This window comes from Aotus nancymaae, unplaced genomic scaffold (assembly GCF_030222135.1).
Source record: "Aotus nancymaae isolate 86718 unplaced genomic scaffold, 86718_ANA_hifiasm-v0.15.2.pri h1tg000040l, whole genome shotgun sequence".
NCBI classification, from domain to species: Eukaryota; Metazoa; Chordata; class Mammalia; order Primates; family Aotidae; genus Aotus; species Aotus nancymaae.
In genome coordinates, this window is record NW_026988454.1 from 7,231,095 (window position 1) to 7,246,504 (window position 15,410).

General features: G+C 40.9%; 1 protein-coding gene across 5 annotated transcripts in view; it reads right to left on the reverse strand.

The window, feature by feature from the left end:
- MAP3K4 (mitogen-activated protein kinase kinase kinase 4) overlaps nucleotides 1–15,410 on the reverse strand; it is a 126,536-nt gene that overhangs the window by 28,947 nt on the left and 82,179 nt on the right. For all 5 annotated transcript variants that reach the window (XR_001107295.2, XM_064360479.1, XM_012451140.2 and 2 more), the window contains exons 5-10: nucleotides 13,954–14,100; nucleotides 6,934–7,091; nucleotides 3,414–3,530; nucleotides 1,845–1,944; nucleotides 1,661–1,744; nucleotides 366–632 (exon numbers count right to left, since the gene is read on the reverse strand). Coding sequence is in view for 4 of the 5 variants with exons in the window: in XM_064360479.1 (XP_064216549.1) it covers nucleotides 366–632; nucleotides 1,661–1,744; nucleotides 1,845–1,944; nucleotides 3,414–3,530; nucleotides 6,934–7,091; nucleotides 13,954–14,100 (873 nt within the window). In the remaining variant the exon portion in view is untranslated. The remainder of the gene's footprint in view (nucleotides 1–365; nucleotides 633–1,660; nucleotides 1,745–1,844; nucleotides 1,945–3,413; nucleotides 3,531–6,933; nucleotides 7,092–13,953; nucleotides 14,101–15,410) is intronic.

Genomic DNA, 15,410 nt, shown 5'->3' on the forward strand with positions numbered 1-15,410 from the left:
TGAAAATTAAATAACCAGTAAACCTGAGTACTTGGAGAACTGGGATTTCTAGAACTACAAATTATATTAGTGACATAACTCCTTTTACATCACAGCTCCACAGATCTAACTACATGACTTAACTAAGAAAAGATATAAACCAGATAGATGGTGTATTTCTATTTGAGTATAATTTAACTTAACAGAATAATATATTAGTACAAATTATGCTGCAAAATTACCTATGAACACATCGAGGTACATTTTTGGGAAGTATACACTTGTGATTACTAGGGTAGTTAAACCCCTCATTCTTGAGCAGCTAACAGTTCATCCTTCCTAAAAGTCCTTTAAGTAACACTGCTGAAAGGTTGGGCGAGGCGTACCTGCATGTTTCTTAGGGTGTCAACAGTCTCCACCTGAGGCACAACTTTGACAGGCTGTGCCTTCCAGGTGCCCCAGCTGTCCTCTGAATCACGGGCTCGATCACTGTGTTTGGTCAGAAGCAGGTAGGTGTCAATGAGTACATCATCTGAATCTTTTGAACAGTCCTTTCCTGCAGCTGCATTGAGTAACTGCAAAATAATACTCTTCTCCTCAGCAAGTGTGTCTGGAACAAACACCTGTAAGTTTTCTAACCCAGGAATTTGTACCTGCAAAAGAAATAATCCAAAACCTTAAGGAACATTGTACGTTAGAGAAATATGTTATTTAAAAACAAACAAACAAATAAATCAACCTAGGAAAGGAGGAGCAGGTTTGGGCAAGGGGATGTGGGAAGGGCACGAATTGGAGCAGTGAGGGAGTGGCAAGTAGCTGGGTTCAGTGTGATTGAAGAAGGCAGGAGGAGGAGAGTCTGTGAACGTACTGGAGGAGAGGCCTTACAGTCTCCCCAATTATTGGACATCCTCTTCATTGTTTTATTTTCAACAACAAAGAAAATACTCGAGGGGGAAGCAAGACAGCCTGAAACAACCTCAGCCACTACTAGTTTGTGACACTTATAGAAAGTCACCTGGCTTGGGAAGAAGGCAAAAATTGTGAATACAGATTCTCTAATTATTCCAGGCAGGGGGCCGGGGGGAGGGTCATCATAAGAAGTCTCCTTGAGATCATTTTTTCAAGGGGACACATAGGGTGGTGCAGCATAGGTCACGCCTCCCACTCTCAGTATGGGAGTGGGATAAAACTGTGGGCTTGGGATAAAATGTCCAGTGATGACATCACATATGGATTCTAACAGTGCTAACTCTCAAACAACTTAAAGTTGGTGACTCAAAATGTGGGTCTAGTGATGACCAGGATCTTGATGTCAAAGTTTCAGTGTTAAAACCTTTGAACTGCTTCATGAAAAATAAGGGTGAAAAACAAAACCATTATTTAAAATGAATACTATCTCTTTATACACATTATTTTAAATATGTGTAATTAAATTAATAAACAGTATGAGTAAATTTTTTATTATTTATCTACACTCTAAAGGCAAGTTAGTAAGTCAAGTATGAAAAAGGCTGTTTAATTATTCCATTGGTAAATTATGGGACAGTCTTAAAACCGGGGTCATGGTACAGCCTTCAAAACTTGCAATATTTACTACTTGGACCTTTAAGAAAAAGTTTGTCTGTTTGAGAATAAAGAAGGAAAGGCAAAATGTTTCAATCATACCATTTGAAGTACTTACCTTAACATACTGTTTTGATTTCAGAACACCCAGGAGGTCTCTAACTGGAGCTGAAAGCCTGAATTCTGCTGCTATTTCCAGGTCCTAGGATCACAGTTATAAGGAAACTTCTTTAGGGTTAGCATTAAAAAAATAAGATAAAAGAAAAATAAGAAAAAGACACTAATCAGGATTGCAAGCTCACCTTTCTCAACATTTTAGCAAATCCAAGTGCTTTGGAGGCCCTTTCTCTGGCCTCATGGAAGAGCTCCTTCAGTGCCCGGCTGATCTCTATAACAGACCTCCTGCCAAGTGGATTCAAGTCCAGTTAGAACACACTAGGGAATATCCCAGAGGTGCAAATGGGATTTAACAATAAAGAAGAAACAAATTCCAAATCACAGTAAGAAGTAAAGACTGTAGATTTTTTAAATGGAAACAAGCAATTATTGAGGATATAGTCAAAACATTCAGAAGCCTGCTCGTTACAGTTTTGTAGAAAATATTCATATCCTTTAAATGTTAGCAGAGCACATTTAATAACCTTCACATAATAGCAAGCTCAATTTTCTTAAGATTTCATTATGATCACTTCTTGGAGTTTAAAGCAAAGTTCTTAATTCCTGGCTCATAATCTAAAAAGAAATAGATACAGTGTGGTCTGGTAAATATTTAACAACTGGCTGCCCCTAAATTACTATCTTATGTAGTTCATGTTGATTTCTGTGGTGTAAATACTCCCATCACAGCTAATTTCAAGGCAGCAGTATGATGTCACTGAGGAATGATTTGGGAGATGTGCTCGATCAGCTCTCTTAAGCCAGGAGAAGCGGCTCCAGCACACCACTGCCCACGGCCCCCCTTTGAGATCTATCACGAGTAAAAGACTGTGTCATGAGAGCCATTCTCTAGTTCAACCATCTTAATTCCTGCATTCTCATGTTGATTTGGAGTCTACATGCTTGGGGTTATTCTGAACCCACCATGTTAGCTCTCAAAGCTGTTAAGACCTACAAACTTATTAAGTCCATTTCTCAGCTATTCAGTATTTTCCCAGGTGAGAACCCATGTGGGAACTTCTTTAACCTTGTCATAAAAACATATCAGGTGTTCTGAAACCCAAAATGTATTTTTCATCAAACCTTGAATGGTGAGAGAAAACATTTTAGCTTTGGAGAAGTCAGTTCTATTTGAACATTTGCTAAGTTTGAATCATATGATCTTGCTGATTATATGGCCACAAAGTTGCTATATGCCCAATATATATGCCACAAAGAGTAGCAATTTCAAAAGGTTCCACCTAAATACTATCTGTACAAAATCTGAGGACATTCCAACAGAAAAGACACAGTTTCATACACTTAAGCTTAGAGTTCAACAGAAGGAATAAACTAAGAATAAAAATGTATCAAATATCATTAGAATGTATTAATGGACCACTACACTGATTTTTTAACAACAGAAACTAATATATAAGGCATTCGAGACAATGTAAAGAAAATTTTACTCATTTTAGTCAACTTTATCTTTTTCTCTTAAGTTAGCACTATTTTTATCACACTAAATAAATTCTAAGTTCACCTTCAAAGAAAATTTCACATAAAACCATAACTAAGAAATCATATGAAAAGACAAATAAATCCCTTTACAACTACTGCCCAAATTCTTCCAGGCCAACACAATTTGATTTGAACAAGACTCCTTCTAGGATCTCACCAAGAGGAAGAAAATTACGAGATAAGAAGTGGAAGAGGAAAGGAAACACGACTCCAACCTGATTTCGTCGGAAGCACTGCTGTCATCGGCACTGGTCCAAAATTCAGCACAGCTCTCCTCTAAGCCAACTTCTAAAAAACTTCCTGTAGATTTCAGCAGCATTCCTGCAATGTCACTAAGGAACAAAAGTAACAAAAATAAAACAGAGAAAAATTGTCCCTGCTCATAGCCTAATTCTTGACTGAGAAACTGAGAGGCTCAGCTACTGCTTTAGAAGTTTAAAAATCAACAATGAAAAACTTCTCTTAACATAAAACCGTGAATGTGGAAAAGTAGAAATCTGGATATGGCATGTACCTACCTTTGTTCTACTACCACAGTATCTCACTATAAACCTTGAAATCTTAAATTGTATTCATAGCAGCTACGGGATTAGTGCGCAAACGCTATTTCTATCTTAAATGTTAAAAATGGTACAAAATGGCCTCAAGCTAAATGATAGGATAAGGGGGAAAACTGAATTCCTTAAATGCAACTGTTTTTAAAAAATTCCCCACAATTAGCTTTATATAGTCAATAAACATGAAACACTCTATCTGGCTGATCCTTCTCACTGAATACACAATTCTAAATACTAGTGTTAAAATGTACACCTAAGTGTATAAAATGAATCTAAATGAGTGAAGTAAAACTCAACAATGGTTTACTGACCTCTACGATGTTCAAGGAAAAGGACTCATGATCTAGTAACAGAGAGCAGGTGAGTACAGAACCAATATCAGATGCGGCAGGAGGTAAGTGCTAGGCTTGTTGGGAGGAGGAGAAAGACCAATCCTCCTCGAAGGCACAGTCATAGACCCAGCTGAAAGCATGACTTCATGTCAGAAAGCCCTGCAATGGGCCTTGCTGGCAAATGCGGAATTTTAACAGGTGGATTAATAGTGGGAAGAGGAAAATCTGCGAGGAAGAAAATGGAAAAGAGGAACGAAAGTCCAGGAAGAACAATAAATATAATTAAAAAGCACAAAGATGTGTCAAGCAAGAAGCATGTTCGTGAAAAAAGAAAATCGTCTAATCTGAAGAGTAGTGGGTATTTAGGCTACAAAGGGACAGGGGAACAGGACCAGGAAAGTCCTGGGGCCATGCTGTGGAGGGCATCGGATGTCATGCTCATTAGTTTGGCATTTGGTAAGCAAAGAGGGTACATTTAAAATATATGATTGGGAAAGGGGACTGATTGAAAACATGCTTTTAAACAGAAGATTATGCAAAGTTACTAGAAAGTACTTATTCAACAAATATTGAATGCCTATTATGTATTAAGCAACAGCAAACAAAACAGGTAACAGCCCTCCAGTAGATGGAGAAAAACAATAAGTAAAACTAAAAAGGAAAATGTATTGTATTTCAGCTTATTGGTAAGTGCTATGGAGAAAAGGAACAGAGAAAAAAGCTAAGGAGTACTTGTGGGTAGGACTTTCCATCTTAAATAAACTGAGAACATAACATCAGGATAAAGACCTGAAAGAACTGGGAAAACGAATCATGAAAATAACTGGGGGGAAGAGCACTCCATGGAGAGGCGCCACTGGTGAAAAGGGCTGGAGACAGTGAGGGAGTCACTGTGGCTGGGAAGTGAGCACAGGAGGGTCTAGAAGGAGGACAAAGACGTAATGAGAAATCGGACCATGTCAGGCCATGCGGGCCACTGTTAGGCAGTCTTTCATTCCTGAGTAAGATGGGGAGCCACTGGGAAATTTAGAGGAGACAATGGTCTAACACAACTTTAACCAGACCATTCTGGCTGTGGCATTGAGAATAAGCTCAAGGAGGCTTCAGGCAGAAGTAGGGAGACTGTTTAGAAAGCTGCTGCAATAACACACGTGAGAAACGACAACTTGGGAAGAGTGGGAGTGTAGAGTGCTTGAGAGGCAGAGGTCAGATTCTAGATATACCCTGAAAGGACAGCCAAAAAGACTCGAGGTAGTGTGTGCAGGAAATAAAGGAGTCAGGGTTGATCCCAACACTGACAAAGCCTGGGAGAAAGAATGTTTGAAGCAGAAGCTGCTGCTCTAATATAACAGATAAAATGCAGTGGAGTCCAGAACTAGAATAAAAGTGGACTGTTCACAAGAAGGGGCAATGAAAAAGTTCTGGAGCTTCTCAGAGCAAGGATCATGAAGGCAAAGGCCAGACACTGCTCTAGGGAATTTGAATGACAGGCAAAAGATGGAAACACCAAGACTGACAAGAGGAAGTGAGGGTACAGTGACATTACACAACATGAATTTGTAGTGAAACTACACAGTAACCTTTAAAAACATTTCTTCAACTAAGCTTGACAGGTTGGAAACAGAAAATGCAAACAAGGAATTAGGCAAAGCGGAATCATGGAAAAGTAAGGGGACAGAGATACTGCAAATGACAATGAATGCCTTTTTAAAAAAGGCTGACTATGGGCACCAAGTTGAACAGAAAAGTAAAGCCAGCCTGGGGATCACAGCCTGACAGAATAGAGTTACGAGAGGAGAGCAAGATCACTGTCCACTCCAAATAAAGAGAGAGGATGCAAAAAGAACTGGCGATTAGAACAGAGAAGCAGATACAAGATTCTGAGATACTGAACATAGGAGAGATTGGTGGAGTCAAGAGCAAAGCTAAGGCTAGAGTCCTGCAGAAGTCACACCGACGGAACTGGGAGACAGGGCAGGCAGCAGAAGCTGCTGCTCTAATACAACAGACAAAATGCAATGGGGTCTAGAATTAAAACAGGCTTCGTCTATGAGACTTTATAAAAGGGAGACAGCAAAAATCAAAAGGCTGATGAGACGAGCGGGAGAAGGTGGTGCCACCAGAAAGCAGCAGAATCTAAAACACGGAAGGACACTGATGCTCATCTGAGTCAAAGCAAGTCCGAGGTGCAGCAGCCACCAGCGAGGACCATGGAGATGCACCCTATGCCCAGCGATCCCAAGCTTGCATGCAAGAAAAGACGCTCACTTCCTAGAACTGACAGCCCGGCCCTGCGACTGCACCGCCCTCTTCATGACTCCCCCTTGTTTACACTTCTGTAACTTCACCCTGTGTACACCCAGTTCATAAAGAGAGTCTATGATGAGCACTACATTCCCGAAGAGTGGCAGGAAGTAAGTTCTGAGTGTCCCCACTGAGACTGACAGACGTGGGTATCTTCTACTCTTAAAGGATTTATATTTTCCTTCCTTTTATTAGGGGGAAAAGAGGGTTTATTCTAGGGCAGAAGTTCTCAAGTTCAAAGCTGACATCTGAGTGGATAATTCTATTGTGGGGTCATTCTGAGCACCGTGAATGCGCAGCAACTTCTCTCTCCCCTGCCCACTCGCTGCCAGGAGCAGCTTCCCAGTCATGACCATCAGGTGTCTCCAGATACTGCCCAATGTCCCCAAGGGGGCAAAATCCCCCAATTGAGATATGAGATACAGATCATTGCAATTTTCATGTAACTAAACATACAAACACATAGGAGAGAATCCCTGAGTAAACTGGGAGTGAGATTGAGAAGGTGAGGACGTCGCATTCAGAAGCACAAGAATTCCTACCAGAAAAGCTTCCCGGCCTGAGCTTCTCCTCCCCGTATGTAATGAGTTATTTCTTTGGTGAAATTCCATTCTTCTTCTAACAGGTTTTTTAAACTATGGGATGCTTGAGGTAATTGCTGTAGCATTTGGATCCAGCTTCTCATGTAATCAAAATACACCTTAAATACAAAATGTAAAGGGAGACATTTGAGAACAGAACTCGGCAACTCAGCGCTCTCACCTGAAAGCTGCACATCAGCAGGGCAAGGTGGGGGGACTGTCACAGGCACGCAGCACCGAGAGAAGCAACTTTCTCACCACTGTTAGCTGAGGTCCCAATGAGGATTTTTTAAAAAATCACAAAACTAACTCCTCAGCAATTGAACACACTGTTTATAATCCCTTCAAAATCCTAACAAAATAACAAAACTGTTCACAATGTACAATAAAGGGGTAAAATCAAAAGGACAGCACCTAGAAATTTTCATTATGAATGTACTGTGAACATTATTCCTTTAAGAGCCTGGGATCTTCACTTCATGACCTATTTTAGCTTGAGACGGTACATCATGTGCAGAGAGGAGGACGTCAACACCCTTCTTCGCACTGTCCCTTCCTAACATCCAGATTTGTGTGATAAAATGTTTCCAAGGCTTGCAACACATAAACTATGATCTACAACCAAAATATCCAATTGTTCTGAAGTGGGATTTATGCCCACCCCAAGTCCTATTACGAGAGCTTTCCCGATCCTAAATCCTCCTTTGGATTTCTCTCTTGGTCAGCAGGTTTCAACTGTCAAGCAGTTTTTCTCAACAAGTTCGCAAAGGCCACATTCTAGAACAAGCCTGTCTATGGACTCTTTTACTTAAATAGTTTAACGGGGTAGGAAATATTTGAGTCACACAATCTCTCCCTCAGAACTTTTCAGACATCACTCCACTCCCTTCCAACACCGAGTGTGACTCAGCGTGAAGTCGTCTGACAGCAGCCTGAGCGCCACCCACCACTGTTCTCCCACATCCCGAAGGTGATTACACTCGGGTTTCTACACTTAGATGTTTACAGGATTTCTTTCTCTATCCTTGGGTTTCAGTTTTTTTACCAGGCTACATCTCAGACTTCATTGCTGGGAAAGATATTTTTCTGAGATCCAGTAATAACTTTCAGTAGGCAAATCTGAAGTCTCTTCTTTACTTCAAGACAACCTTCTTCTGTTCATTGCTCACTGTGTCTGAGTCCTCCACCCTGCAGGTGTGTGGCGTGACTGCAGTCCTTGGTCTGTTTTGACTAGAGTTGTGTGTGCAGAGTCTGCAATTCATGGGTCTATCGTCCTCAATACCAGGCTCAAATCCGCCCTTTCACTTCTTGGTGGGCTCCCCCATCTCCGCGGCTCTCCTGAGGACAGCATTTCTTCCTTGCAGCCCCCAAGGGGCAACTACCTGTACATTCAAGGGCTGCAAAGTCAGCTTCCTCTGGTTCCCACTGATCCTTTCTTTCTTTCTTGAGACGGAGTCTTGCTCTGTTGCCCAGGCTGGAGTGCAGTGGTGCGATCTTGGCTCTGCAACCGCCACCTCCCAGATTCAAGTGATTCTCCTGCCTCAGCCTCCTGAGTAGCTGGGACTACAGGTGTGTGCCACCACATGTGGCTATTTTTTGTATTTTTAGTAGAGATGGGGTTTTGCTATGTTGGCCAGTCTGGCCTCAAACTCCTGACCTCAGGTGATCCACCCACCTCAACCTCCCAAAGTGCTGAAATTACAGTCAAGAGCCACCATGCCCAGCCCCAGCTGCTCCTTTTAAACCGTAATTTATACATATTCTTCTTTAGAAAGCAAAACAAAAGAAATACCCTGCCCCTTTAAGATTTATGTCATCCTACACCACTGGCCCTCATCTGACAGTCTTCCCTCCATCTTGGGCTCGGCCACCCCACCGTGGCTTAGCATCATGTGGAAAACCCACCAGACACTTCTTCAGTCCAGCTTCCTGAATGCCTCCACCTCCAGTGGCCCTTCCTCCACTTTTGATGAGGTTCCACCTCAGATCTTGTCATTGCCAGAACTGCTCCAACCCCCAATCGCCAGTTTAAACACCCTGATAATAAAGCCTCCACTCCTCCTTCCAGGAGATTTGTTCAACCACAACCACTGCAATGTGTCTTAACCCTGCCTGAACCCCAGCCCACTGGCTGCTCATCTTTCTCCAACTCACAACCCCTTCCTTTGTTCACTTTCCTCCGGCTTCAGTTCAGATCCCATGGGCTTATCCTTTCCAGCATTGCTATTGGCATGCTGGCATCCCTGCTGCAGACTGCACCCTGCAGCCCCTTACTGTCCTTTCATCTCACCTGTCTGTCAAGACCCCAAAGCTGGCTTAAGCCTAACCATCCCATTCCTTGTGCCCACACTCAAGAAGCTGAGGGGACTAATCATCACCAGCCACATGGCGAACATTTCTGGGAATTCTATTTCTATCTCTACTTAGCTCACTTTCCTTCTCTCTAGAGTCACTAGTTTGTGACTTCCCCGTTTTCCTCCAACCATCAATACCCAACACCACCCATTCTCAGCAGATGATCTCCACCTCTCCACACACAAAAATAGAAGTCATTTGGTATAAAATCTTTCATCTTCCTGGTCCCAAACACGCAAACCTATAAGGTTACATCCTCTCTTCCTCCCTTCTTTATAGCAGAGGAACTACTGTTTCTCCTAATCCCAATGCTTGTGCTTTGGGTTTGAGACCCATCTCCTCCAAAAGTCTGAGGAACCTCACCCTTTTCACATACATACATACATACATACATACATACATATATACATATATTTTTTTCCTTCCCCATCTCTGTCCCTTAGCAAAGTCAAGCCTAAGGGCTTTCAAATGCCCTCAGCCCAAATTAAAACTACTCATCAGACTCACATCTTCATCATCACCCAGCTGCAGGAGATGGACACCCACAGTCACTCCCGGCACCTTGTCTACATTTGATCCACCCGACTACTCTCATTTCACAGCCTACTTTTCTTCTGAATCTTTACACTTCTTTCACTCTCTAACCCAAGGACTCGCATGTGTACTCCTGGAATGACCTCAAACTGTTCCTCTCACATCTGCTCTGGACCCGCAGCCCAGTCTTCACCTGCAGCCAGAGCCCCCCACGGGCTGCCTGGGGTGCCTTGTCCTTGCCGGGCTCCTTTCCCACACAGACAGTACCTGCCGCCAAAAAGGGCTTTCTCTTGATCGCTATATAAATTACAAAGCAAAGGGGCTAAAAAATATTCTAAAAATTATTCTACAAGTATCACCCAGAATAAACAAACGTTAATATGTTGTCATATTTGCTTTAGATATGTTGTTTTTTTTTTATTTTTAAGTTTTAGGGTACATGTAGATATTTTTTCAATAAGAAATAAGACACCAGAAAGTTAGTTTCTCCTTTGTTCTCTCTTCTATCTCTTTCCGCCCTCTCCAGAGGCAATAATGATCATGAACTGAGTACATTTCCTGCTAGACTATAAGCTTTTAAAAACAATCTCTTATTATAGAAACTATAATATATAGTATTGTTTGGTCTAAGTTTTTCATCTGTTACCTAAACTGCATAAGTTTAGGCAACTTTCAGGTAAGTTGCAATGCTCCGTCCCCAGAGAAGCCCGACCTCCACACAAAGTCAAATCTAACTAGTCCACAAAAGACTTGTGCCTTTCCTGGGGGCATTTTTCTCAGCTGCAGTCTGTTCACATGGTCCTACAATCCCCATGGTCCCACCATTCCTAAACTCCAAGAGGGAGTTTATGCTCGGCACTAGTTCCTTGGGCACCGCATGGTGCCTGCCTGGCATATAGTAGATACTCAAGAATTAATCTGTAGGATGAAAAATTAAAGCTTCCCTGCTCCTTTGCTCTTTATACTTCTGCAGAAACTCGAATTGTGCACACATAAGCTCTCTCGTGTGTCTTCTACAACTACCACATCTTGTCCATCATGTTTATATTTTCATTCCTTTTAAGTTCTTTTTACGTGGTTTCCTTAAGGCTATCACATGTTCCTACATCATGTATCATCATATTTACAGTCTTGGTTATTTCTGAGGCCAGGGACACAAGAAATGAGATAGTTCACAGCTTCAATTTAGATTTGACGCTCCAAATGCTCACCAAGTTATTTCCTTTGACCTATATGCTTAAGCGTCTCAGTTTTTCAAGTACAATGGATGTCCTAACACAGAGCAAAGCCCCCAAGGTCACAGACTTTCTGCATCATAACTTGCTAATCACTGCTTCCCCTCCCCCTGCTAAGAGAACTCCCATTTGGCAGTCTTCCTGGCGACCAGAGAACACTGCAGTGTGGCTCGAGCTCCTTCTGTCCGGCAGCTCTTCAGTCAGCAGCAGAATCCCTGGAGAGACATGCTCGGCCTCCATCACGGCTGTCACCTCCCTAGATATCAAGGCTCTAATTAATCTCTGGGTGGGCCTTCTGCGCCAAAGGTGGAAGGTACTTAGAGCTTGTGTTCACCTTTGTTTTAGTCTATATTTCCAGGCAAATAACTCTAACAGCATTTTTATTTTTGGAAGGGTAAAGGATACCGTGGCCAATCTCCTCCTTTTCTAAAGAAGGAAATTTTTATTTTCTGTTTTCGGTGGGTTTCCAGACAAGGGTGTTGTGTTAGACATAATTTGATTGCCAATTCAATTACTATTATTTCCTTCCGGACAGAAAGACTCATTTTGTTTGGGCTCCCCTAGTCCTCAGAACACACCTCTTCCCTAAGCCTTCCAGCACATTATAGGCCATAATTTCAAAGCACTGACAGTTTCTAGTTTTTTCATCCGTGAGAAGAGAGATGCAGATAATTGGCAGCAATGCCAAAATTCAACTCTAAGCCTTTCTAAAACTAACTAGCTGTGAATGTTGGTAAGTCGCTTAGCCTAGGCTTCCACTATCACACAGGCACACCAAGGGCACAGAAACTGGCTGGCCAGGAAGGCGTGGTTCACATGCCCGACGCTCCTCACTCTGCTCTCCTGCCACGACAGGAGAAAGGGCCAGCAAAGACAGTTTGGGAAGTAAAGTCTATTCTGTCTTTTAAAATTTCTGGTTTAGTTATCCATAAAGAAAGAGAAATAATAATTTGCTTGTTGCTTTTTCCACAAATTTTCAATGATAAAGACTTTTTTGACATAAGAAATACATAGTAGGCAGGTGTGGTGGCTATTGCCTATAATCCCAGCACTTTGGGAGGCCAAGGCAGGAAGATCACTGAGCCCAGGAGTTCAAGACCAGCCTGGGCAACACAGTGAGAATCTGACTCTACAAAATTTTTTTTTTTAATTAGCCAGGTGTGGTGGCACAGGCCTGTAGTCCCAGTTACTAGGGAGGCTGACACAGGAGGCTCACTTGAGCCCAGGAGGTTGAGACTGCAGGAAGCCGTCAATACGCCATTGCATTTCAGTCTAGGTGACAGAGCAAAACTCTGTCTCAAAAAAGAAAAGAAATATATAGTATTTCAAAATACAGCCATTTTATACACTTAGGTCTTTTATACAGAAAATAATTTCTAACTCATTAAAATAATTTCTTGCAATATGCCAGATATTATGTGTCTCATTCCCAGCCACATTCTTCCCTCTCAACTTCTATAGAGGCTGGAAAGCTCAACATGTGACTTCCCAGCCTCTATGACAACAGTAAAGCCATGCAACAGGTCTGGTCAACAAGAGGCAGGGGAAATCTGCTGGGTGGGGTTGCCAGGAAAGCTCCTATTGCTCTGATAAAAATGTCTAGACTTAGCTGGTAAGGTCTGTTTCCCCTTTTTTTCAGCTTCGAAAGTGAGAGTGCTATCTGCAGGTGCTGCAGCCATCCTTAGGCAGGACACAGTAAATGTTAAGCAAGGATGAACGCACCCCACCTATAAGGATACAGTTTTCTTTATTATTTAATTAACCTATCACATAATGTAATCATCTATGCATATACCCTAATGAATCTAACATGTACTTGCGACACATTAACACTGTTAGACATTATGGAAGACAAAAGGCTTTCAAGTTATAGCCATTGGCTCATGAAACTTTAGTATACTTAGGGCAACCTGAGAAAATCTGTTTAAATGTTAAATCATATAGTTCTAATTGTAACTGCTAAAAAGAGTTCAAAGAAGGTACAGATAAACATAAGCTAAAAGTTAAAACTGTCAGATAAAGCTTTCTAGAGAAAAATAGAATCTGAAAGTACGCCTTAAATACGCAGACAAAGTAGAGGCATTTCTACCAGGAAAGAAGAAAGTGAACAGAGGTTAAAAGCACAGGGCACATTCAACATACGTGAGAAAACAGCAGGTCCCTTTTTAGGACAAAATAAAAATAGGCCTACTCCTGCCCAATCAAACTATTAACAAGTCCTCAAATGTGCCAGGTTCCTTAACTCACCCTTAACTCATCTTTTAAAGATTCAGCTTCCCCATGGGACATGCCTCCCAGACAACTTAGCATGCTTCTCTGCTAGCACCTAGCCCTCAGGGGTGTTAGCATCTACCATGCCTAGTCCCACCAGACGATGAGTTTCTTGTTGATCTTCAACACTCTCAGAACCATGCAAGGTCCCTAGCACATCCCAGGTATTATTAAAAATGGCTGATGACAGATGGTTCAATAAAATAGGACCAGATTTTGATTCTACTTCTAGAACATTCTGCCATAAAATGAACTATTCTACAAGTAAAGAATGAACTATGTTAACATTTGTCAAAAAGTTCCAACTTAAAAACAATTGAGAATTTTTAAAATGTGGAGTATGGAGAAATAAATGTAATCTAATACCAGATGGAAAGACTCTGATTCAAGATCACCACCACCTGCCCCCGGAACACACACATGCAGACTACACTTTGAGGGATCATTTCTATAATTCATTACTAGAGAAGTTTATCTGAATGTGTATGCCAACGCTGTTTGCAAAACAAGGAAATATAGGCTTATTATTTTTTTAAAAAAAGAAAGAAACAAAGAAAGAAAGAAATTCCTCCCCACTGCTTCTGACCATAAGCATTTTATGCAGATCCTCTTCAAACGCGTCAATGTTGCAGTCGGGCTTCTCCAAGTCCTCCAGAACCTCCTGCAGCATGAACTGGTAGTACTGCTTCATCAGCAGGCCGCCTTTTAGGACCTCCTTACACTCTCTCACCAGCTGCAAAACAACAGACACAGGTTCCAGCAGCCACACACTCCAACCAGACGATCAGTGTTTTATAGCTTCCTACTTAAATCTTCAAAAAACTCAGAGGGGACTTTGTCTCTGAAAAACCTACAATAGTTTCTAGATTCTTGATCAGTTCATTTTATATAAATACCTTAGTAGTTTCAATTAAGTAGCAACAAAATAGTGAAAATAAAAGAATTTAATACTATAGCATGGATACACAGAGAAAATACCATATGGGCAATTACTGCTTTGCTAAAATAAATTCTCTTACCAACAAATTAATATAGAAAGTAAATTCCATAGAATAAAATCAATTTTTCTACTAATATACATTACAAGAAATGTGAGAAAGAAAAACCTACTAACGAAACTGGTAAATTTTAATCAGAAACATAATAAAGATTCAAAGATATTGACATACTACAAAGCAGGTGGCCTTTGCAATAATTTAGCATAGTCTACCTACTGTGATTTATGGCTCAGTCTGCCATCAAAAAATAACCACCAAAACCAACCAACCAACTTAATATTATGTGATGAAATTAGATAAAAATCAAGGGAAAAAACAAAACAAAAAGATGGGCACGTTTGCAATATATGGATTGAATAGGTAATAACATGCCAAACGTGGGCAGAAGGTTGAAATGAGACAACCAGGAAAGCCCTTCCCATCAATAAAAAGGCTGAGACACGATGTACTCAAGTTCTAACAAACAGGGACTGTAGTATGAGATCACACAGCCACATTCGTTCTCATACATATTAGCCAAACCTTCACTGCTGCTAATAAGAAGGTAAGCTGATAAAAAACTTTCTAGACTCTAAAAATGTATGATTCATTTATTTACTGTTATGTGGTACACTCAGAGATTTAAACTAAGATTTATACACAAACATATTCATCACGATGTTACTTAAATCAATGGTGATTAACCAAATAAACTGTGATGTGCCTATACAGTAGAATACTATTGCAGCCATTTAAGTTCTTGCTTTTGAAAAATAAATGGAAAAAAAAAATCACAAACACACACACACACATACTTACTTGTATGTGTAGGAAGTTATGTATATGCAGGAAAAACAAATGGATGGAAATACACCAAAATGTTATAGCAGTTATTTCTGAGTGTCAGAATAACAGGGTTTTTTTTTTTTTTTGGATTTTTGTATCATTTTTTGTACTTTTCAAAATTTCTAAAATAAATATGGACTGCTTTTATAGACAGAAGTCTCTCCCAGAAATGTTTTAAAAGTAATTATCCACTATAAGAGAGCTATGGCTACAGTTAAAT